The 22,716-nt window shown below is 39.9% G+C and overlaps 1 protein-coding gene across 6 annotated transcripts in view; it reads left to right on the top strand.

Annotated features, from left to right (window-relative positions):
- The window catches only part of AGAP1 (ArfGAP with GTPase domain, ankyrin repeat and PH domain 1), a 334,310-nt gene that overhangs the window by 109,698 nt on the left and 201,896 nt on the right, over positions 1–22,716 (top strand). For all 6 annotated transcript variants that reach the window (XM_021400246.1, XM_021400245.1, XM_021400243.1 and 3 more), the window contains exons 4-6: positions 8,897–8,982; positions 11,620–11,761; positions 14,574–14,708. In XM_021400246.1, the coding sequence (XP_021255921.1) occupies positions 8,897–8,982; positions 11,620–11,761; positions 14,574–14,708 (363 nt within the window). The remainder of the gene's footprint in view (positions 1–8,896; positions 8,983–11,619; positions 11,762–14,573; positions 14,709–22,716) is intronic.

Raw genomic sequence — 22,716 nt, forward strand, 5'->3', positions numbered from 1 at the left:
TTCTTGTTTGTATTGGTAGAATGGGTTGGAAGTTCTTAGTTAGGTACTGTGCCAGTTGGCATGTTGTGATTGCAAAGACACTGCAGTGCACGTGAGGTGCAGTGGTTTGTTTAGTTCTTAGGTTTTCTTGTGCAGCTTCTGCTGCAGCCCAGATGTATTGAAAGCTCCAAGTAAGATAGGTGGGCTGCAGGGGACAGCCTGCTCCGCCATGGGCGGCTAGGAAGTTCTGTTCCATGCCTGGAGCACCTCCTGCCCTCCTTCTCACTGACCTTGGGAGCTGCAGAGCTGCTTCTCTTCTGTTTCTCACTCGTCCTGTGAGCAATAAGATTTTGAAGTTCATAGATCTCTACACACAAATCATTGGCTATTTTTATCTGGTTAATTTTTTTCAACTATGTAGGAATCTGGAGGCCATATTTACTAAACAACCAGATTTAGATTTCATGTTTTAACAGAAGAGGATGTTTCCTAGACTAAGCCATGTTTGTTCCTGGTGAGCAAGCCAACTGAAATGTAAATGAAAAGCTATGAAATTTGTTGTCAGAGTATGTACTTGCGTGCTTTTTGTGAAAACATTGTGCTTTTTCACTTCTGGTTTCCTGGAATTCCTTAAAATCATCATCATAGTTGCCCTTACACACGTAGCTTATATAGTGAGACTATGTAAGAATTCTAACTGCGTATTATTAGTTCAAAATAGTGATGCTGATTTTAAGAGTCCTATTCCTTTCAAGTAGCTGGGTATTGCATCCATTAAAATTCCCAGGCTGGAAACATAGTGAAGCTGGAATGTTTCATGTTCAATTCAAATCCTTGTTGCGATGTTTCACAAGGTTTATGTAGCACTCAGGGCAGCCAAAGCTATCAGAGTCTTTTCTTCATCTCTTCATCACTGGCCCTATACGTGGGAGACAATGATAGCTTTAGACATGGATTTCACCATTATCTCCTTTCAGTTTTTTTCCTATATTTCATTGTATCAGCTAATTATTTTTATTTGATGTTTCATACTGACATCCAGATATGCAATAACACTTGTCTTTTTTGATGATTTTTAAGTATTGCTGCAAATGGCTCTCTTGGGCCCTTGGAGCCTTTCAGGCTTAGCATAAAAGAGTGTGTTTATGTATTCTGAAATCTCTGTTCCGCAGCCCTTCTCCTCATCCCCCTGAGACTAGCTGTGTGGTTTAGTGAATCCTTTGAAAAGCTCTGTTCTGGCAGGCTACTCATCTGCTGCTTTAAGTGTTACACAAATAAGGAACTATGGTGATTTAAGGAAGAGGTTAGTGTTTGTTCTTTTTCTGGGGAGAAGATGCTGAAGAAGCACTTTCCTCGAAGGGACTTCCTAAATAGGCCGTGTGCCTTGAGGACAGAGTGATCTTAGAGATGATGTCTTTAATGCACTGTAGCCTGAATACTCAAAGGTTCTGATGACTTACGTCTGAGGGATTTGTGCCCTTGCAATAACAGGCTTCTCTGAAAGTTCCATCCCAGGTAAAAACTCAAATTTAGATTCGTAGCTGCTGTTGTAACTTCAGTCTCTTAGTAATAGAAGTGGCCATTAAGTCTCCTGTGTTTTTTGCATTTGCAGTGCTTGTGAGGCAGAAGTCAGCAGCATGGAGTGGCTGCTGCTGGAAGAAAGGGCTGAATAGAGTTCAGACATTCAGTAGCATGGTTGCAGGTAGCTAGGTCCAATTTTAGTTTCAGGGTTTTACTTCTTACTTTGCAAATTTACTATTTGCACTGTAGTACTGTGATGAAAGGACAGATATCAGAGAAGCTAGCTATAACCTAAGTATAAAAAGCCAAGGAATACTAAAAAAAAAACCAAAACCAACAATTACAACAACAAAATCAAACTTTCGTACAAAAATCTTGAGCAGATATTGGCAGGAGATAACTTGTTAGATTGAGAAGTAGAAGCTGAATATTTGACTGAATTCAGGCTGATGTCTGAAAAATGAAAGATATAGTAGGCCCATTTAATTTTTTAATGAATTGCAGTAAAGAAGAGCTATGTTATTTTAAGTCATGGGGCTTACAGTGTAGAGAGCTTTGTTTGGAAAGTGGTATTTTGGGTGTACTTAAAACAAGGAAAAAGAAAGCTCGATGGAAACAGGTAGATAGGAGTGTACGAAAGCAGTGTCACATCCTGCCCAAAGAAGTTGATTGCTGCTTTTTGTTATTTGTCTCCAGCTGGCTTGAAAAAAATAAACTTTTAAAATTAGAGTTGCAGCATGTATGCAGTTAGTGGGTGTGATGCATTCAAATGACCGTTTGCACCTGCTGTCAGTGAAGTAAACCAAAAAAAGTCGAAAGCAAGCAAAGACTTTCAGATAAGCCTGGTTTTCTGCCTTATAAGTAGAAGTTGGACCGTTAACTTAATCATACACCATATAAACGTATGGATACCTTCTTTGCTTTACATTTTAGTACTTGGTACAACTCTTAAAGTCCCGCAGAATCTTCATCTGAAGAGTGTTACTGTCTGATTCATCTCAAACATGTGACATTCATGGCTCTGCCTTGTTGGGCTAAGTTTAGAAATCATGGTGTTGGGAAATGTGAAATACAGGAGCAGCTACACAGGAAGCTGTGGTTAGTCAGCCTTATAATCCTTTCAAGTTGCAATCACAGGACTTACCATACAGAGAAAGTGCTGCAGGTGTTGTGGTGGCAGAGGTGTTGCTGACAGGTCTCTTGGCACTTGCGAATGGGGGTAAACACAAGGGATCTGCGTAACTGCTGGTGGAGGGAGCTCCTTGCAGGTTACTGCTGTTTGTTTTCCCCCTGTTAAACTGTCATAAATATTTTTTCACTTGAATGAACTGTGAAAAAGGGCATCCTTACAAAAACAAATGTATTCAGCTGTTATTTGCACAGTGCCAAAGTTTCTGTATGTTTGTGCAGTAAATGTTGGGTGAAAACATGTTACTTCATCACAACAATCTGATGGGTGTCTAATCTTGCTAGCAATTTTAAAAGTCTGAGTGCTCACTTGCAGGACACAGGTTTTTTTTTTTTTTACCTCTGTTTCAGAATTTTGCATATTGAATCTAGGATGTTGAACAATATTAAAATCTCAAACCTATTTATTGTAATGAACAATCCTATGCAGGTTGGTGTTGTTCCTTCCTTAGGAGGAGAGACAATCGTTAAGTTCTGTCCAGGCATGTGTGACGTGGCAGGCATAGTTCTGGTGGACTAGCTAAGAGGCAGTGTTTCAATATAGCGTTGGGAGACATAGTTTAGTGGGGTTGGTGGTGGTAGGTGGATGGTTGGACTAGGTGATCTTGTAGGTCTTTTCCAACCTAGCTCATTCTATGATTCTACGATTCTATGAATTACAGTTTTATCTCTGGGGGCTAAACATTCATGTCTATAAGGTAACAGATACCTAAGATGAAGAAGGGCCATTTAATATCTCTTCTTTGGTTCAGCACAGCAGAGGCAGCGAGAGAGTGTTCACTCTAGCTGCCTTTGGTGAATCTTTTCCAGTTCTACCCTGACAGGTGACTATTTCTCATTTGGGTAATTTGCAGCCGCAGTCAGGCAGTTCAGCACTGTGCTGCTCTAATTAATAAATTCAGTGCTACTTGGGAATGAGACTAGTACCTTTGCAGAAATATCCTTCAGCCTAAGTGTCTCTGTTTGCTGTCAAGATGAACACGCATGCCTGGTTTCTATCTAACCATATTACATAGCATGAATTACATCCTCCGATTATGTGCAATTAATACTTCTTAAAAGGATAAGCTTTGTTTTTCTGAATGCTGTAAAATCAGTCAGTCTCCACTCATATCACTGCCCAGTTTTCTGGACCCGCTAGATAGAGCCTTCTCTGCGAGTACTGCAAGTGTGTAAATGAATGCCTCTCAAAATTACATTGCTGAATGTCATTGCAGCTTGCAGCTGCTACTAAAGTTGCAGCACCAAAGGCCTCTAAACTTTCCTTCATGGGAGAGCAAGATGATACGTTAGTGCTTCATTGACAGTTTTTCTGTAACTATTAAATATTTTATTAATATTATTTATAAATTATTTATTAATAATTGTGATAATACATGCTTTGTGCCTGTGGGTGTACCCGGCTTTAATTGTAGAAGTGAGCAAGATGAGATAACAGGAATTATGAAGGAATCCATCTACGTGAGTCATTATTACCCATCAAAATAGCTAGTTTTGGTGGCAACGTGCTGCAGTCTGAATTACTTCTCATCTTCCTGGCTACAGTAAGGTATGAGGAGATGGGTGGCAGCTGTTCTGAAGGCTCCGGTTAGGAAGGAGTTAAAAAAGGCATGCTGATGGAAATAGATGTGTTGTTTGGTACTTCAAGGAGAATGTTGATATTCTAGTCAACAAATGAATCTATGCATTTCCTAAAACGCTACTGAAATCTGTATTTCAGGAGAAACAGATGGTGGGTTTTGAAAAGCCCAGACTAGGTTGCTTTGCTGTCGTATGTTCTTGGAAAGCTCATGCAGTTAACTGCTTGTGGCTCTGGGCATGAGCAAAAGTGATGCTTCCCCAGTCTTTGTACTTTTATGGTTAGTCAGTCACCCCAGCTCAACCACATTTGGTTTCTCAAGTGTTATCTTGCACAATTTTTGGCATTAAGGAAATTCCCAAAAGCTAACTTTATGTGTGGCTGAATAATAGCTTGTAATGGCTTTTCAGCTGCTAATATGAATTGACATCAAGCACTGAGCACAACTTGATGCGGGTGAAAATTAATTTTAATGCCTTGTTTATGCTTTATTTGCTTAATTGAGAGATGCAGAGAAAAACATCTTTAGAAGATGCCCTTCTTGAAATAATCTGGATTCTTGACATGGTCTTTACTCTTAAGATAAAAGACAGAATCTCTGCTTATAAGACAGTCATATTTGTCAGAAGATGATGTTATTGGGCATGCAAAGCAGAGGCTGCTGCAGCTGGTTCTTACCTTCCATCTCTTCCTTGTCCCCCCTGCCTTCCCCCATGGCTGCGATAGGCAGTCAGCTGCTGGATGGGTTTGTCATACGGCCTGCCCCCCAAGATTTATCTTTCTCATATGGCCAAATAACTCCATCCCTGTGGCAATTTGCTTGAATAAAGAGTCTGGCAACTGAAGTTGAGCCTGGGGACATAGCATGAAAATCAGCAGTTGCTTTGGTGAGCAATTGCTCAGTGAAATGGTTAGCAGCTAGAGGAAGAGGTGCCCAGGCCTTCCAAACAGGGTGAAAAACTTGCTCTGTGGAATTCCCATGTAGTAGGAAGTGTTTACAATATAGAGCATCTTTGATCGCAAATGTGTGTGCTATTTGAAATGAGTATTAATTTCTACTGGGGGATGTTTTTTTCCTTACTGTTGATTCGAACCATCAGCCTTTGTAGGAGTGACACGCGTAGAAATGAGATTAAGGAGCTTTTGTTGATTCCTTCAGCCCAGTGTTCTGCCTTGTGCTAGGTCTCTAGCCATGGCTGCAAATTGCTGATGCACAGACTTTGTTTAGCTTCGCATAGATCAAAGCTTGATTTTTATCTGGAGCATTTCACATTTGGAATCTGACCTAATAATGCACGCAACAGACCAGGTGTTTTTGTGGGTTGCATCCCAAGCGCTGCTCTATGTCTTCTGGTAGGTATTTGTGTGCTTCCTATGGAGAAATAATATTTGCTTCCTTATGTAAAATTAGGAGCACATCTGAAAATTAGTTTGTATGAATTGATTCTGATCTTGCCCAGGGAAACTGAGAACAATGCAGTAATTTTTAGTCTAGAGATTTAGAGAGAAAATAAACCACATACTATCATCCTCCCAAATTAAAACTTCCATGCAGTTTTAGTAATTTCTTTACATGAACGGCTGTATCTCATGGAAATATTTTCCAGGATGTAGAGATTTATGTAGGTATCTCCCTGCATGGCTTTTCTATGATGTTAAAGGTGGAACTGGTGGTGCAAGTGACTGTAGTTGAGCTGTTGATGGCATGTCTTTCACTCTGTCTTTGTGCTTTGCCATGGCTGTTAGGGCATCACAGGAGCGATTGTTCTGTTCCTCAGAGCCGGGGTCCAGGCTACTTGCTTTTCTGCGTCAGTGACCTCTTTTGGCAGGTACATATGGGAGCTGAGAAATTTCCTCATTAAAAAGCTGCACGTGTCAAAATACTAATGTGACTGGAACAAAGCTAGCTAACTCCTTTGGGACTACTTGACATGGTTTTTCATGGTTTTGAGCCTTATTCATTCACGTATTTATTTATTTTTCTTTTTGAAGGTCATTTCTCTGTTTGCAGTATCTTCACCTTAGATGGTCTCTTCTCCCTGGTGGCAAGACACACGGGAATGGCGGAGTGCTGCACCGGGGAGGTTTGGGCTGAGCATCAGGAAACATTTCCTTAGTTAGTGAGTGTGGTCAGACACTGGGACGGGCTCTGTGGAGAGGTGCTTGGTGCCCTATGGCTGTCAGCGTGCAGGAGGCATTTGGGCAGTGCCTTCAGTAACAAGCTCTTGGCTAGCCCCAAAGTGGTCAGGCAGCTGGATCTGGTGAGCCTTGTAGTCTCCTTCCAAATGAACTTTTCCATTCTAGAGCATCCTTTTAAACATGTGGGGAAGGCCAGGATCAGGTGCAAATAAGCTGGTCACCTAAGGTGGGTTCCTATAGGGAGAGAGGCCTTGAATAATTTTATGCTATCTTAGTTAAACATGGTACACTTCTCAATGCTGCTTCCTTCACATAAATAAAAATTGCTTTGGCCCTGAAGGGGCTCTCGAGCAAATTTCATATCATTGCTCACATGTGATCTGTATACACTTTAATACTACACCTATAGATATTTTTTCCTAAGTCTCTATTTAAGCTTTCCATTTCACTTTTGCTGTAAGTTCATTATACCTCCAAGGACTGTGTTTGAAGATGTAGTGAGTGAGATTTGAAAGGCATCCTATTGACAAGAAGGGAATAATGAGGTAGTTCTTAAATGCATTTGGTTCACGATATTTTATAATTATCTGTGTGAACTTTCAGTATTAAGATAAAGGATTTAGAAAATGGTAATTATACAGAGCTTTCCCTCTTTAATCACATATATGCTGCATTTACTTAAAGGTTTAAAGTATTCCTCTGAAGAGCTGTGTATTAAGTAATTCATTTTATTTAACACTTCATTATGAAGCGTATACGATTAATTGACAACATAGAGAAATAATGATCTGGTTAATTGAAGTGGAGTTCCTGGGAGCTAAGGCTAGGTTCCCTTCAGAGTATTATATTTAGTTTTGATTATTCTTTTCAAGTTCACTAATGATATGTTTATCAGCTCCTTGGTCTTGGAAGACAAAATTGAAATTTGTTTTTTGACCAAGGTGATGAAAATCTGTGCATAATACTCTCACCATCCCGTGTAGTTAATTGGAAGTATGATGCTATTCATTGTTGTGTGTTTGGCACTGTTCTTGATGGAGTAGATTTAAAAAATGAAAGTAGAAGAAGAAAACACTGTTCTTGTGTCTTCTATTACACCTGAAATGTATTTGGACATGCTTAACATTTACTGCACAGAGCTGAACTGTTGAGTGATCGTGTTCTGAAACCTGCTGTAATGGGCTGGGAGATTGGCAGGTCTCAGGCTACTAATTTCTGTCAGTGCTGGGAGGGTCAGCATCAGCCTGCGTGCGCTTGCTTGGTTGCTTGAAGAGCTAATTTGTAAAAACAAGCGAGAGTTGTTCACTCACCCATCAAGTGTTTAAACGCATTTAGTGTGGCAGTATGAGAAATTTGAAGTGGTTGCTGGGAAATAGAATTGAAATCTGAAGATAACTCCAGTCATAAAGTGAGAGTGAGGAAATAATTTTAGCAGTAGAGATGTTTTATCTTAGCCTGTTAAGTTCAGAAGTACGACAGCTGGGCATTGTTAAGTGTGGAGGACCTTTGTGGCATAGTGGGTGACCTGAGTTCTTTCAGGAGTCGGAATGCAACCCAGATCCTGAAGCACCCCAAGCTTGCTAACCCTGGTGTAGACTCGGTCACACCAGAAACCCTAAATGTGATTTGTCGTCACCCAAAGTCTGTCACAAGAAACAGCAGGATGCCTCAAATATACTTGGCCCCAAAGGAAAGCAGTCCCAGTGCTGCCCTTGGGCCATGCTTGAAGTCATCGTGTGGGCACGGTGGGAAGGGAGCATAGCAGTGCGGCTGTGTGCTGCATTTCAGCTTTGGATTCAGTGACAATCCTTTGGTCTTCACAAGCACTCAGTGTTGTTCTGCAGCTCAGTAATAGGCCCAGGAATAACATTTAGATGGCGAGTGCAACTCTGCTATTCTTATCTAGATCTCCAACATAGGCCCGTAATCCATCCTGCTAGGAAGGAGCACATCATTCTTTGTTAGTTTAGTACATCTCTATCAGGTACCATTGTAGCTTTTTGTCTAACTTGTGTCTGGTATTTTCCCCTAACTGTGATTTGTGACAATAGAAGTACCATTTTCATAACACTACATGTGTACTGTAAGAACTGGGCTTCTCTTGAGGAAAAGTTAAGACCTATGGGAAACTTATTTTAATGCTAACAGATCTCTCTGCATACAACTGTGACATATTTGCCCTTTTTGGAGATGCATTTCTCACAGTTATATAAAAAAGACTACTGTCTTTTACCTGGCAGTATCAAAACCACGTACATCTAACGTGAGAGTTAAAGTTTATAATGCAGTTTTGGCTTTCTTTCCCCATTATCCTTAAAGTGTGCAACTTATAACAAAAATTTCTGTTCTAGTGCAAATGAACTAAATTTACGTTCCCAGCATTTCATATATTTGTGAAAGATCTTAGACATCCTTATTCCACAAGCGAAGCCTTTTTCTGTTTTGCTTTCATACCTTTTCTCTTCTGTAATGAGCCACTTTGTGTAACAGGTGGGAGATTCAAGAAAGAGATAGTAGTTGATGGACAGAGCTATCTGCTGCTGATTAGAGATGAAGGTGGCCCTCCAGAGGCACAGGTGAGCATTGCACATGGAGCTTCATCGTCGTTTCCCTTTTTTTGTGTTACCAGAACCTTCATTTAAGAGAACTTGCTTTGTTTTGTTCTTTCCTGTGTCCCACTCGTCCTTCTGCTGTTAAAATGCATATGTTGTTCTTGGGTGAAAAGAACTCTGTTTACAAAATACTTGTGAGTTCAAGAACAGCATGAAATTATGTAGCAGAAATATATGGTAAGTTATACTGAATGCTTAATCGTTATGATTACACAAAATTTCATGGCGATTTTTAGATTCTAATTCAGAAGAAATATTGATTAAATACAGATGGAATAGCCTCATACTCAGTAGCATTCATACTTGTGCACAAATCCGTATTCCTTATTGCTTCTACATTTTCCTGTCTGAGCCACTGTAAGACTCAGTTTTCCAAGTTCTGGGTCACTGCTGAGTTCTCAGGTTTTTTACTTGGTTTCTGTATATTGTGTCACCTCATTGCCTCATGGAAGGCAACTGGCTCATCGGAAGAAGGGAGCTGTGGATTTGTGTGCCTAGCACTGTTGTGCTATTTTAACGAAGTGTTTGCTTATTGCTAATGTGATTCTGAAACCAGAGAAGTTTCTGCTCACCTGGCTGCAGGCAGCATCCTTGTCTTCAGTCATCCTCCAGCTTTCCCCCTACCTTTTCTTAGGTGGGACCCACAGGGCTTCTTTAGTGCACCGTCTGCACCGGCCTGGCTTTGCTCAGCTGTTCGGTAGCGGCTCAGCAACAGGAGCTACACCACTGCCAAACAGCTGAATGGGAGCCGTGCCAGCGGCAGTAGCTTGGATTTCAGAGCTCCACTGTTGCTCATGAACTACAGGAGGATGGGAGCGTGAGGGAAAGTGTCTGGGCAAAGGAGAAGAGAAAGGAGGTATGGGAAACGGAGACCAGAAGGGACATCCTGGAAGGAAGTGTGGCTCACACATCTGTAGCCTCAATGAAGTTCTCTGTTTTAGCCTGTGAATAATTTGGCTGAAGTACATAGCATTTGCCAGGCCTTGATGCTCAGAGAGCATTCATTCATTAAAAAAAGAAAAAAAAATAATACTGTGATTGTGCAAGTACACACAGCCATCTAACATTTTGGTACCTGGAGAATTGGTTTCCCAGAATTGGTTCTCCCAGAATTGGTTTATCTGAACTATCTGCAAACTCATGAGCAGACGCTGTGTTGCCTTTGATCCCTGCTATGTAAATTGGGGTGTTTAATTCCTGTTGTGGCTCTTCAGAGAAGTAATGAAAGGCCTAAGGTGATAGTGCTAGTGTGCTTTTCAGAAGATGTTTTACTTGTCAGTTCTCTTTGTTGTGTCATGGGCATAATTTCAAGTTGCACATATGTTTAATAATCTTTAATCTCCTTATTAATTCCTACCATAGAAAGTTTACCTCTGGGCTACTGAATATTTATAACAGAAATGGAACATTATCTGAAGAAAAATGTTTACATCTCAATGCTCACTTATAATTTAGACAGGGCTAGTTACTTTAGCCTTAAGGTTCTGCTTTTTGCAGCATTATAGTATATTTATGTGGATAATTGGGTTAGAATTTTGACCTTGGTAAGTAAAGAGCTGAACTGCAGTCAGCAGAGCAGGAAAAACCTGCACAAGCTGTTAATGCTGAAGTAAGTGCTTACAAACCCAGACGGGTGGTGTGTGAAACCTTGCAAAATGTACATAAACATTTCCCAAACGAATCTGCTTGCAGCTCTCTGTGTGTTCAGTGTGTCACTAACCTAACTCACATGTCGTAGTAGTAATGTAAGTGCCATGTAAGAGGCATGAGTGCTGCTGGCTAAAACTTGTTTCCGTTGGTCTAAATTTGGGTAGGAATGGAATCACTTAGGGAAAAATAAAGGCAGTGAAGTAAGCTTAAGTTTTTTCTTTTTCCTGTGCTATACACATTTACTGATATGTTGAATGTATTTAAATCATCTTATTTCACCTGTAAGCTAAAACTTGCATGATCACTAACCCAGCACCCTGCCTTGGGCTGTGTGTGCACATGTCTTTTAGTGGGGTTCTGATGCCAAGAGAGAGCAGTTGGCTTTCATGGTGAAAGCTGAATGGGACAGCCAGTGCCGGTTGTCCAGTTCAAGTGTCTGTACAGGGAATAATTGGAAACCTGAAATTAATATTTTTGGACATTGGCTGAGACGTGAGAATTATTAGCATTGCTTGTAAATCTACAGCCGTATTTGTCCACAGAAACACCAGCATGCAAGCATGTCAAGCACAGAGTGGGGGAGACAACACGCTCCATGGCGCACTCAAGCGCGTAGAGAGAAGTACTTTTCATTTGTAATTCACGAATACAGAAATCTGAGACTGTGATGTAGCCAGTGTGCACTGATAGCAGTTGGGCTTACAGTGTGGTATACCAGTGAACAAGTGATTCACTTGTTAGCATCGGGGAAAATCTTTGTGTATCCCAGATACTTGCACAATGGTGAATATTGACTCATCATTTTTTTAAATAATACACCACAATTTTTTAAAGACCTGGTTATAGTCACCACATTTCTCTATTTCCGATTTCCCACTATGTAAGATAAGTGGTTTTTTTTACTCTACACTGCTTCACTCTCAGTATGCCTTTTCCATTTTTATTCTGCAGTTTGCCATGTGGGTGGATGCTGTTATATTTGTCTTCAGCTTGGAAGATGAAGTTAGCTTCCAGACTGTTTACCACTACTACAGCCGTATGGCTAACTATCGTAACACTAGTGAAATTCCAATGGTACTAGTGGGAACTCAGGGTAAGTGCATTCTTTATTACATGTGAACACATACACTGTTCCAAGCTGGCAGTGCCATGTCCTGTCCCATCAGTGCTGCCCCATTGGTCTGATCATGAGAACTTGTGTAAAGCGGGCAGGTAGTCAGCAAGGTGACTTGCTGACATCTAGGTTTCCTTGGCTGGCTTGCAACAGGTCTTTGGCACTACAAGGGCTGGTTTAAAAGGGGAGGCAAATGGCCATGTGGTGCCCTTGGGATGAAGCAGGTCTTTTCGGCAGCAATGATTTAGAATGGTTGTACTCAGCCTAAAATAATGGGAGAGCCTTGTATCTGCTTTCTGCTATGGCAATTGTGAGAATTGTGTTCCCAAGGCAATGTAGTGGCTTCCAGAAGCTAGTAAATAGCTGCTTTTCTCTTAGTAGATTTTAATAAAAATTTTCAGTGCCCAAGTCATGGTGGCTTTCTTGGCTAGCATACACATGCTGATCTGTGAATTGGAGCAGGTGAATCATTTGTGTAAGTTCACAAGTGAGGCCACTTCCCATAGCTTAGCAGCCTGAAAGTAATCAGCACTGTGGCACTCCTAAAGACATCAGGCAGATGAGAGACTCAAACATTCAACAAAATGGAAATGCAGTCTTTCTCCCTGAAACAAATCGTTACTAATCTGTGTTGTTTAATTTTTTTCTGAAACACATTCTGAAGCAGCAACTGGCCTATCTATTAAATGAAGAAATGTAGTGAGGGAAAATTCCTGGTAATATTTTGGTTTGTTTTGTCATCTGAGGTGTCTTGATTTTCTCTGCTTTGCTTTGCCACAGCATCAAGTTTGTGTTTCAGTAATTTTCTGCCCTGCAGTTAGTTTGCTATTTGTTTGGAGTGGAGTAGAATCAGAAGAGTGGCAGATTCTCTGTATCCAGTCATGTGGGTGTCCTGCAATAAATTCTGGTCAAACAGGACTTCCTGCATAGGTGCTGTGGTTCAGATGCCTTACTTTAGAGAGCTGCTGTTCTGGAAGCGTAGCACAAGTTGTTTTTTGTGTTCCTTCACACTGAGGCATTGCTTGCTGTGTAATGTGAAATTACTGTGCTAAGTTAGAGAGAAAGCACAAGTGTCAGACTCTTGTAGATTTGATTTTGGGCATCTTCCCTTTTAGTGCTGCTGAAACTTTTCATTGCTTTCTTAGCTTGTTTCTTGTCAGTCTTACAGTCAGAGTGATTTGCTTTCAGCTGCATGCCTGCAGAACTGTGAAACCAGTACCATGCTGCAGGAAGCAAGGGGAAGTGTGGGGTGCAAAGAAGGAAGAAGAGCAACAAGGCCTTAGAGTGGAAACAGATGATGAAAACACGAAAAGGGAAGTAGATACAAAAAAATTCCTAGGACAGCAGAAATTACAGACCAAAGCAGAAATGAACTGCTCTAGAAGGCCACATGGTCCTGAAACTGGAGCTGAAAAATAGGAAGGGGAAGCTGAGGTATTTTTTCAGCAAATTTCTGTGTCACCTGGAGGTGAGGTCTTTCATCTTACAGTGGCCTTCCAGTACCTGGAGTGAGCCTACAGAAAAGCTGGGGAGGGACTTTTTATAAGGGCGGGCAGCAACAGCACGAGGGGAAATGCTTTTAAACTGAAAGAGGATAGATTGAAACTAGATATCAGGAAGAAATTCTGAACTGTGAGGGTTCTGAGACACTGGCACAGGTTGCCCAGTGAGGTTGTGAATGCCCACTCCTGGAAGCATTCAAGGCCTGGCTGGATGGGGCTTTGAGCAACCTGCTCTAATGGGAGGTGTCCCTGCCTATAGCAGGGGAGTTAGAACTGTATGATCTTAAAGGTCCCTTCCTCTTAAAGGTCCCTTCCAACCCAAACCATTCTATGATTCTGTCTCTCTCTCTCCTTGTTACCAGAAAGGTATTTGTTTTACAAAGATCGTTTTTTGTTGCAGCACTGATGCAAAGGGAATTTTTAAAATGTGACTTAAAATGGAAATACTGCTAGTATGTGGAATAAGCGTGAGAAGAAAATAGAGCCTTGTGGCTACACTGACTGTCAAACCGTGCAGTGCCTTCTTCTGAAATTTACACATTTGATACCACTGTGTTAGGTTTGACCAGTGTTTTTGAAATGATCTTTGAAATGAGGGCTCTCCCGAAACAGCAGTTGGTGGTTCTCAGTTAATTTCTGCTTAAATGTTGTTAGCGCCCTCTGCTGCTTAAGGAAAAGAAGTCAGCAGTTAAGATTTGGTTGCATTATCACTTCATAGATTTCCCTAGCTGTCTGTTAGCTAGTTTTTGAAGGAAGTCTATGTTTGTGCAAGTCTAACACTCTTTCTAGGTGTTACAGTACTGCACGGTCCTGTTTCTTCTTTCCATCATTGATTCCCTGCTGAAAGCTTTCTGTTCTTACAAACATGAAATGTTTCATGCTTCACACTCCAGGTGAAGTTTACTTGTAAGCCAGCGTTGCTATTTTAGGAGGCTTAAAAATCATTTGACATGTTTATACCTACCAGCCACTTCTTTTTCTAAGCATGTTTTACTTCAGAGCTCATGTCCTTTCACATGAGAATGTATTTTTATGGAACCGGTGACCTAAATATGTTCAGTGTAAGCTATAACCACTTCGTTTTTCCTGGTTTTTAGAATCCATCAGTGAGGTGCAGGTTTTAGTAACAAAGTGTAAAGTTGGATCGATGCCCTCCGTTTTCTAAAAAAAAAAATTCTAAAATTTACATGGTTTGTATTTCAACTGTATTGGCAGTGGTAATTATAAGACAAAGTTTTCAAATTATACTAAAATCTGTATGCATATATCTTCTACTCCTGTTGCTGCAGATGCTATAAGTTCCAGTAACCCACGCGTCATAGATGATGCCCGAGCAAGGAAGTTATCAAACGATCTCAAGAGATGCACTTATTATGAAACCTGTGCCACCTATGGTCTCAATGTGGAGAGAGTCTTTCAAGATGGTAAGGATTACTTTTTCTCGTCCATATTGCACAGTGTTGTGTTGCCTAATACCACTTATAGTCTAAAGCATTTCAAGCTACGTAATTTAATCTTGTTTTTCTGCTTTCTTTGGTACTTTCTTGATATCAGCAAAGTTTTCTTTGTTTTGATATAGTGCTCATGGAGACAGTAAGAGCATTTTAGTAGTTGCAAATTCTCTTCCACGTTCTAGAAATCAGAAATAAATAAGAAAATTGATAGGAGCAGAATAATCATTCGAAGTAATGCATGGCATTCTTGGAGTGTTTAAAGCTGGCCGTTTTTTGTAGGTGTTTAGAAGTAAAGTTGGCTGGTTAAGGGTGATTTAAAAGATGAAGAGTGGCAGTGTTCTCGTTTGTCTTGTGAAAGGTATCGTATGCCGTCTAAAAAAGGAATAACAAGTTCTTATTTGTAACTATTTTGGACAGTTTAGTGGTAGAGCTTTGGCTGGAGAAGCTAGTTAATCTTTTGTATGTACAGTGGACTTAGTGCACCCTCTAGTGGAAATTCTGCCATGTGTCTTGGGATTTTGTTGCCTTCTGTTCTAGCGATGACAGTGTAGTATCTGAGCGTATTGGTTCTGCATTTAGAAACTTTAATTACATTGAACTACTTCTCAAAAATCTTTAGTTCTGGGGTTGTTGCTCTGTTTTCTTTTGTTACAAAGACCTGCAGCATCCATGATTATGAGAGTGTCGCATGAGCATATATCAGAGCACAGAGACGTTACGTATCTGCGAAGATGACTTATGAAAAAAGATACAAAACATTCTAATTTTTAAATGGAAAATAATGCCATGCTTAAGTCCAAATAAGGGTGTGCGTTGCCAGCCTTGTGGTAGGATCTCAGAAAAGATTATTTAAAGCTGTAGCCGTAAGTTACTCACTACTTTCTGTTGAACTGGTTGCAGAAATTACTGTTTTCACTGCCTAAATTTTCTGCATTGAATATGAATTTCAAATAACCACTTGGGATTTTTGTTAGAATATTTATTTTTTGAGTGCTAGCTATATTAAACTTGTAATTACATATTCAGAGTGCACATTCTATTTTTTTTTTGTTTTTTTTTCTCAAGGAGCTTTTGAGAGAGAACTCTCTTCGGGGAAGGATAATGTGATAAATTTGTAAACCTTTAGGAAGCTTATTTGTGTCCCTACTAAATTTCAGTAGTAAGTAGAGAGAATCGACAAACCTGTTCAAGAAATTCCAAATTCTGTTCCACTGCCATGAAATCAACCTATTACTTAATACTTACCAACTAATGGAATTAAGAATGCTTCTATAGAAATGTGCTACAGTTGCCAGACACGTCTGGGGCCAAATCCAATTCCTGATCGTTTTTGCTCTATATTTCAGCCTTGGACTAGTGATAATAAGTTTGTTGGGTTTTATTCAAAAGAAAATAAAATCTAGCATTCTGAAATGTACACCAGTTTTACACACATCCTCCAATTCTGTTTCAACATTGTATATTCATAGGCATTATATATGTAATGGTGTGCGTACCTGGTGTAATTCACTGAAACTGCCTGCGGTGAGGTGGGACTTCATCTTACTGGTACAGCAGTTAGGGAAACTTTTAGTTCTTTGTGGTCCTGACTGTGTGCAGCCAGTCTGGTGCCCTGCTGGGTTCTGCTTTAGCATCTCATCTTCTAGGAAGCTGGTGTTACACTGGAGTGGCCCTTCTTCCTTTTAATCTAAAGGAATCAGGCCTCTTCCTTGTCAGGCCATTAGTACTTGAATGAGCAAGGCAGGTTTCTAGGTTTGTTTTGTTTTGTTTGCTCCTAACTGAGAAAGAAAGAGTTGTTCATCACTTTGCTAACAGTGCCTGCATATAGTCTCCTACACATGTGCCTGTATGAAGACATGGAGCTTCTATACCTGTGAAGAGCACATTCTGTGCACTGGAATTGTTTCTAAACTTTGCTTGCATCTGGATGGATATTCACTCTCAGAATTCAGGTTTAGGATTTAATCACTTTGTATTACAGTTCCAGGGTAGCTCGTGTTCAGTGCTGGAATGCTCCAAGTATATGTTTGCTTTGGTAGCTCTGTAAGGGCATTTCACCTACCAAAGGCCTACTAATTTTGCTGGCTTTTGATCAAAAATAGTTTTGATGAACTTACTAATTGCAATAGGTGCAATATTGATGTTGTGGCAGATGAAATGGGGGAGATCATGTTGGATTTACTTGTTTTAGCTTTAGTATTTCTTTTGCTTAATATGAGTCCTATCTTTAGTCAAGTCCAACACTATGCAATGATTCGCGTCAGCTGTGATTGGCATCTATAGCCGGGGTTCCTAATGACCATACATCCAATGCTGCCAACCCCAGTTCCAACTCCTGTTGTTCAGGAAATCTGAATTGCTGGTGGGGTGTTAAATCTGTAACTACCTGTAAACTTTGAGTGCCCAAAACCTTCTTATAATTTCTAGTTAGAGTACACTTCTCTTTAACATGGTGATTTGCAGTTTGATTCCTGTTTTCCCCACTTTTGAGTGTTCGAATAATTTAACTTGAATGGTTATGATGAGAATGTTACTTCATTAGTTAAATCCAAGCACATTGTTTACAATTCCTCCTTTCCTTACACTTGATAAGCTCACTATTGATTGGAACTAAGTAGGTTGATGCTTTTGCAACACTAAGTTTTACAATAATACTTCACTTCTGTGTGCAGAAACATGTTATGAAAGCTGAGACATATTTAATGTACCTCTGTGGTTCTAGTTAACTGTTTTTTAATGTTTGATGAAGTTGAAAGCTGATTTGTAAAGAGAATTTGTCAGGATGATTTTTCTTAGTTGTTTGAAATGCATATGGTGATTTGCTTGTTTTCCTGGGCCCTGATAATAATTTATGAACTGAACAGTTCCCATGCTGGGACAAAGGTTGTAATTTCCTAAGTGTGGTGAGTATTCAGACAGGCGATGTGACAACCCACTGCTCTTTTAAGAGTTTGAATGCTAAAGTCAAGAGAGTTTGGAACATTTTAGAAAGGTGTTTGTAACCATTAGCATTGTCCCACTTAGGTTTCGTCTCTGATGCTGTTTGAAGTTGGAGCTGCACAAGCAGGCCCTGAATTTCACTCTTAAGCTGGAATTCTCCATTTTTCTTTTCTTTAATAATATGCTTGTAGCTCTTGATGTTTGGATCTTGAGATTGCTGGATAGTAGAACTAAGCTTTAGAGATGGGTCTCATTAGTATTTGATCTTGCTTCAGATTGCCTCATTAAGAATTAGGGGGTTTTCCTGCTTATCAAAGTGGATTTTATCAATGACATTGGAAATGATTATTTTAATATTTCTTGTCAGTGCAATATAGCAATGACTGTACTGCCCCAGGATGCCTTTTTAATGACTTCAGCCTTCTTCAATTAGCTTGATGTACCATTAATGCATAAGAATTGCTTTTATTTTTGTTCATGATGTATTCATAATTGCATGGCTTTCCCTGGTCTATGTTCAGCTTTTTTTGACCCATTTAATTATGTGCTGTGTAATTCTCTTATGTCACAGAGGGAAAGGCAAATGTAATTTCAGTTCAATATTGAGTCTGTTACTGAAGCTTAGTTTGTCCACATGCAGTGTGATGAAAGTGGAAAATAGTTACTTTTTTAGTATAAAGTTTCAATGTGGAGATCCTTCGCACTGCTTTGTCTTACTACTACAACGCTGCAAAATGCTGAAAATATACTGGTTAGTCACACTTACACTATAACTCCCAAATTTCTTAATATGGGGCAAGAATTAGTCATCCTATGTCATGTAGTCTGAAGCAGGCCAATGCTGCTTCAATATTTGGACCTTTATCTCTGGTGTCATGCAGCCACAGGTTTTTTTGCATACTTCCTCTGCAAGTTAATCTTATATTTAAATGGTACCTCTGCTTGTAAACATTATCAGGTATTTCATTTCCAAATCTTGTGCTTGAGGTATTTCATTTCTGAGACCTTTTTGCACTTTTTTGTGGAACAGCTGTGCCTGGAAGGTGTACCTTGAAGTAGAAATTCTCCATTACAGGATGGAAGATGACAAATTAATCCTTCTAGGCCTGGGTTGTGGGGAATGGCTGTCGCTTGTTATCAGTATTAACAAGTCAGTTTTTATGGATGTATTTTCATTAAGAAACGTTAATCAGTCTAATGGGAAGTAAATAAAGTCTTATTCCTATTACGCTGACAGATTTTTAGGAAGAGGCAGTATTCGTTCATACACTAGATATGGCCCTGAGGGTGCTTCAGTTTAGAAGTCAGAGGCTGAAGCTGTGTGCACCCAAAGTGCTCTGCAGAGCTTGAGAGCAGGTTCTCTGGCTTCTGTAATTACTCTGATTTCAGTAACGTACAGCTGTGACCTTTCTGCAGAGTGCTTATGGCTGCGGCTTGGCATCAGAAGTGACAAGCGCATCTGATTACTCATTAGTTAGACTTGTCAAAGATGGACTGGATCAGCCTATTAAAACTTGGAGCTTTTTTCTTGTTTTCACGTGTACTCACTGTTCTGCACGGAACAGCAGAAACCTTGCTGTGCCATCAGCTTCGTTTTTCCTATTGCTGAGCAATATTTGTAGGCTTACTCTTAAATCTGAATATCAGCGAAATTTAAACTCTATATTGTTCAAACGAAGTCTCCAAATTTCAGTTATTCTTTAGTCCTTATTTTAGCATGCCTCATGTGGATCCTGATTTAAAAATGACAACAGCATCGTGAGATTTGTTTTATCCTTTCACAGAAATAGGACTTTACAGTTCAACAGTGCAACTATAATTTGTATTGCTAATAAAATTCCAGAGAAGATTAGTTTTTAGCTACAGTGTGTCATTCGTTAGGTTATATGGAGTAAACAGCAATCTCCGAAAAACTTCTCATGTGCTTAATTTTGTTGGACACATATATATGGCTATTTTTAACTCTTAATTTGAAATATATGCAGTAAGGCATGTTACTTGAAACCCTGAATGCAGTGGTGATGCAAAGTTATGATGTTAGGCAGTACGTGACAGCTTCTGTATTTTCTGGAGAGTAGAATAAATGGACTTAGTTTATCACAAGATAATTCTTCTCTAAATGGAAACAATGTTAGTATATTTCATTAAAGTATCAAAGAACAAGGTTTCTATTACTGAAGATTTAGGATTGCTCCAGTGGTTTTATATACTTCAATGCAAATATGAGAAGAAATTCTGGGGCAGAAAGCATGATGGTTGTTTGGTGGTCAATTGCTTTTTATTGGCAATAGACCTGAGGGTGAGAGGCATAAACAGTGTGTTTTATAGGTTCATGTAAGTTTTATTTGAGATATAAAATGGTACAAGCAGGTTCATGTAACATCTTGCAAACAGATCAGGGCTGTTTCCCATTAGCACCAAAAAATGACATGAATACAAATTCTGAAAGAAGGAGAAAGTTTGAAAATTCCTTTGTTTTGCTACAGCTGAGCATTTCAAACTTTGCTGTTTTGTTCCTGGGTATGTTCTGTCTCATTTGCTTATCTATTCAGTGCCATGCACGAACTGGGACTTTTGTTCTTGTCCCTCCATATTAATTTGTCCTCCAGCAAATGTTTAAAAATGACTGTGTGTGAATGTGTGTGTGTCAGTAATATCTATATTCCAGCCATAGATTAAATTTCAGTTAAGTGTGCTGATTGATGTGGGTTAGTCTGAAGGAATGCCATTGTTCAGAGGTAGAGATTGCATTCTATAAGCATATCTGAAGAAATGACAGCATCTTCTGCTCTCAGCTTTTGTTAACTATCACTTCTAATCTGATAGTGATCAGCTACTGCTTTTTTGAAACGCAAGGTATTGCAGCCATAAGCCTCTCTGAATACAATGCGTTTTTCTTAATATAATGCTGAAACATGCTTTTGGTCTTTTTGCTTATTTTCAGTTCCGATCTTTTCCTCCTTTGCCATTTTACAGTCTGCACTGCACATTTGTGTTGCTGTTGTGTTTGGTACCTTGGGAATGTAACAGTGCTGCTTTAGATTTGCATATTGCAGAACCTTATTCTCAACAGAGGAAAACAGAAAAACAAAATAAAAATAAGAGTGGTGTCTTTTCAGGTTGTCAGAGGTTAACTTACGGAAAGCATCCCTCTGTGGCACGTTCTCATGCTGCAGTTTGTGGTGGGGCTGTGGTGGCCGAAGTTAAAAAGGAGCAGTGCTAGTGACTGCCAAGTGACCCCAACAGCTCAGGGATTGCAGAGCTCTGCTGTATGAGTAACAGGGTCACAGCAACGCTGCCAAGAAGGCTCAGTCACAGGGCAGGTATCCAAATGCAAGGATTAAAGTCTGTTGGTAATGCGTGTTAGCTAGATGGTACTTCAGCCCTGCTTTTGCCTTGCTAATAATCTGTTCAGGAGAATGGCAGAGCCGACCACAGGGTTAGGGAGGGCATGAGCTCCCCAAAGTGGAATTTTTTTGTGCTCTTTGTCACAGCTGCACTCTTCTTCTTTTTCTTGCTTGCATCTCTCTGATTTCAAAGAGGCCTACCTAAACTGTGGCTCATGTGCTGTTTTGAGGGAGAGCCAGCCCTGCTAGCAGTTCTTCATTCCTTTTCCTACTGTATCCTGCCATGCTCTGTGTTATGGTATAATCACTTAATCTGATTTCTTTTCCTTAGATTTTTATTGACAAATTTTAAGGCAGTGTTTTAACACCTTTTCTGCCTGCTTACACCAGATATTCTTTATGGCATGACTCAGTACGTCATCCCTTGGTCGTTAGTTTTAACTGTCTTTTGCGGATTTAGCTGTAAATTTGTTAGTACAAAATGATTTTGACATAGTACTCCCAGAGGACACCCGGGAATGAAATCAGTGCCCAGGGCAGAACTGTGTCAGCTTTCTGAGTAAAGGCAGCGGGCAGCACCGTGCCTGGGCAGTCTGCTGAGATTTCCCAAGGAATAATTGTTGCTCTGATGTATTTGTTTTTTCTAGCATGTAGCATACTGAAGCTCTTTCATCGCAGTTGTAAAACTACAAAAATCTGTCAAAATGCCAATACTGCATTAATATGGCTCTTAGTTTCTATAGCTTTTGTCTATCCCTGCTTGTATATTTATCTCACTTAGTAACATTTATTGTAGCGGAGAGTACTTTTTTCTCTTGTGATAAAGGGATGATTTTGTCAGAGCAATCAAACATTTCAAACTTGTGTAATCAACATCCCTTTGTAATGTTTTCTGTTGTGTAGCAAACATTTTGAACTTCAAAGTTTGTTATTAGCATAGATTGTTCTTCAAAGGTGATTTCTGAAATGCATTGCAAATCATTCCCTTTCAACTAATCCGTATGGATATGCAAATCCTATTGAAACTTTGCTTCTCTGGGCTCTGCACATGTGTATTCAGAATTTAAAAGCCTAAATGAATACATGGGGGTGGTGCGTGTATGTAGTAAAGCAGAATGATTGTGGCATCAGCCTTTCTGAATTCCTTCCTATGCCAGAGCTCCAGCACTGCTGCTAAATCGTAAAGCTTCGTGGTTTTTTTTCTCATTGTACAGAAAGCAGAGAATTCTCAAAACTGCTTGCCTCTAAATTTAGTTTTGAAATTAGTATTTGATTTGATGAGATGACTTGCAGTGGCAAGTCTGCGGTGTTGCAGGAGACTTGTGATCATTAAATGTGGAATTTGTGATTCTTTCCCCTTAATAATAACAATTTAAAAAAATAACACGTTTGCACTGCTCTTGTAATATAACTTTTGCCAACATTAAGTGGTTAGTTTATTACATCTGTAAGCTACACGTTTTATTTCTGTTTTTAGTTAAGATGGCATCAGTCCATGTATTGAGCAGTCTTAAGACTGCTGGTGGATGGTCTGGCCACCAAGTCAAGCAAGTTTGGGATACTTGCTGAGGGATGCGCACTTCAGCTGGATGCACTGTTGTGCTAGGATAGCTGCTGCCATCCGAGCATCCCACACCTTGCTAAGGTCAGAAATGCACTCTGAACATACAGGAGCTCGTTGTCCTGCTCTT

The sequence above is a fragment of the Numida meleagris genome, chromosome 5 (assembly GCF_002078875.1).
Source record: "Numida meleagris isolate 19003 breed g44 Domestic line chromosome 5, NumMel1.0, whole genome shotgun sequence".
Taxonomy (NCBI): Eukaryota; Metazoa; Chordata; class Aves; order Galliformes; family Numididae; genus Numida; species Numida meleagris.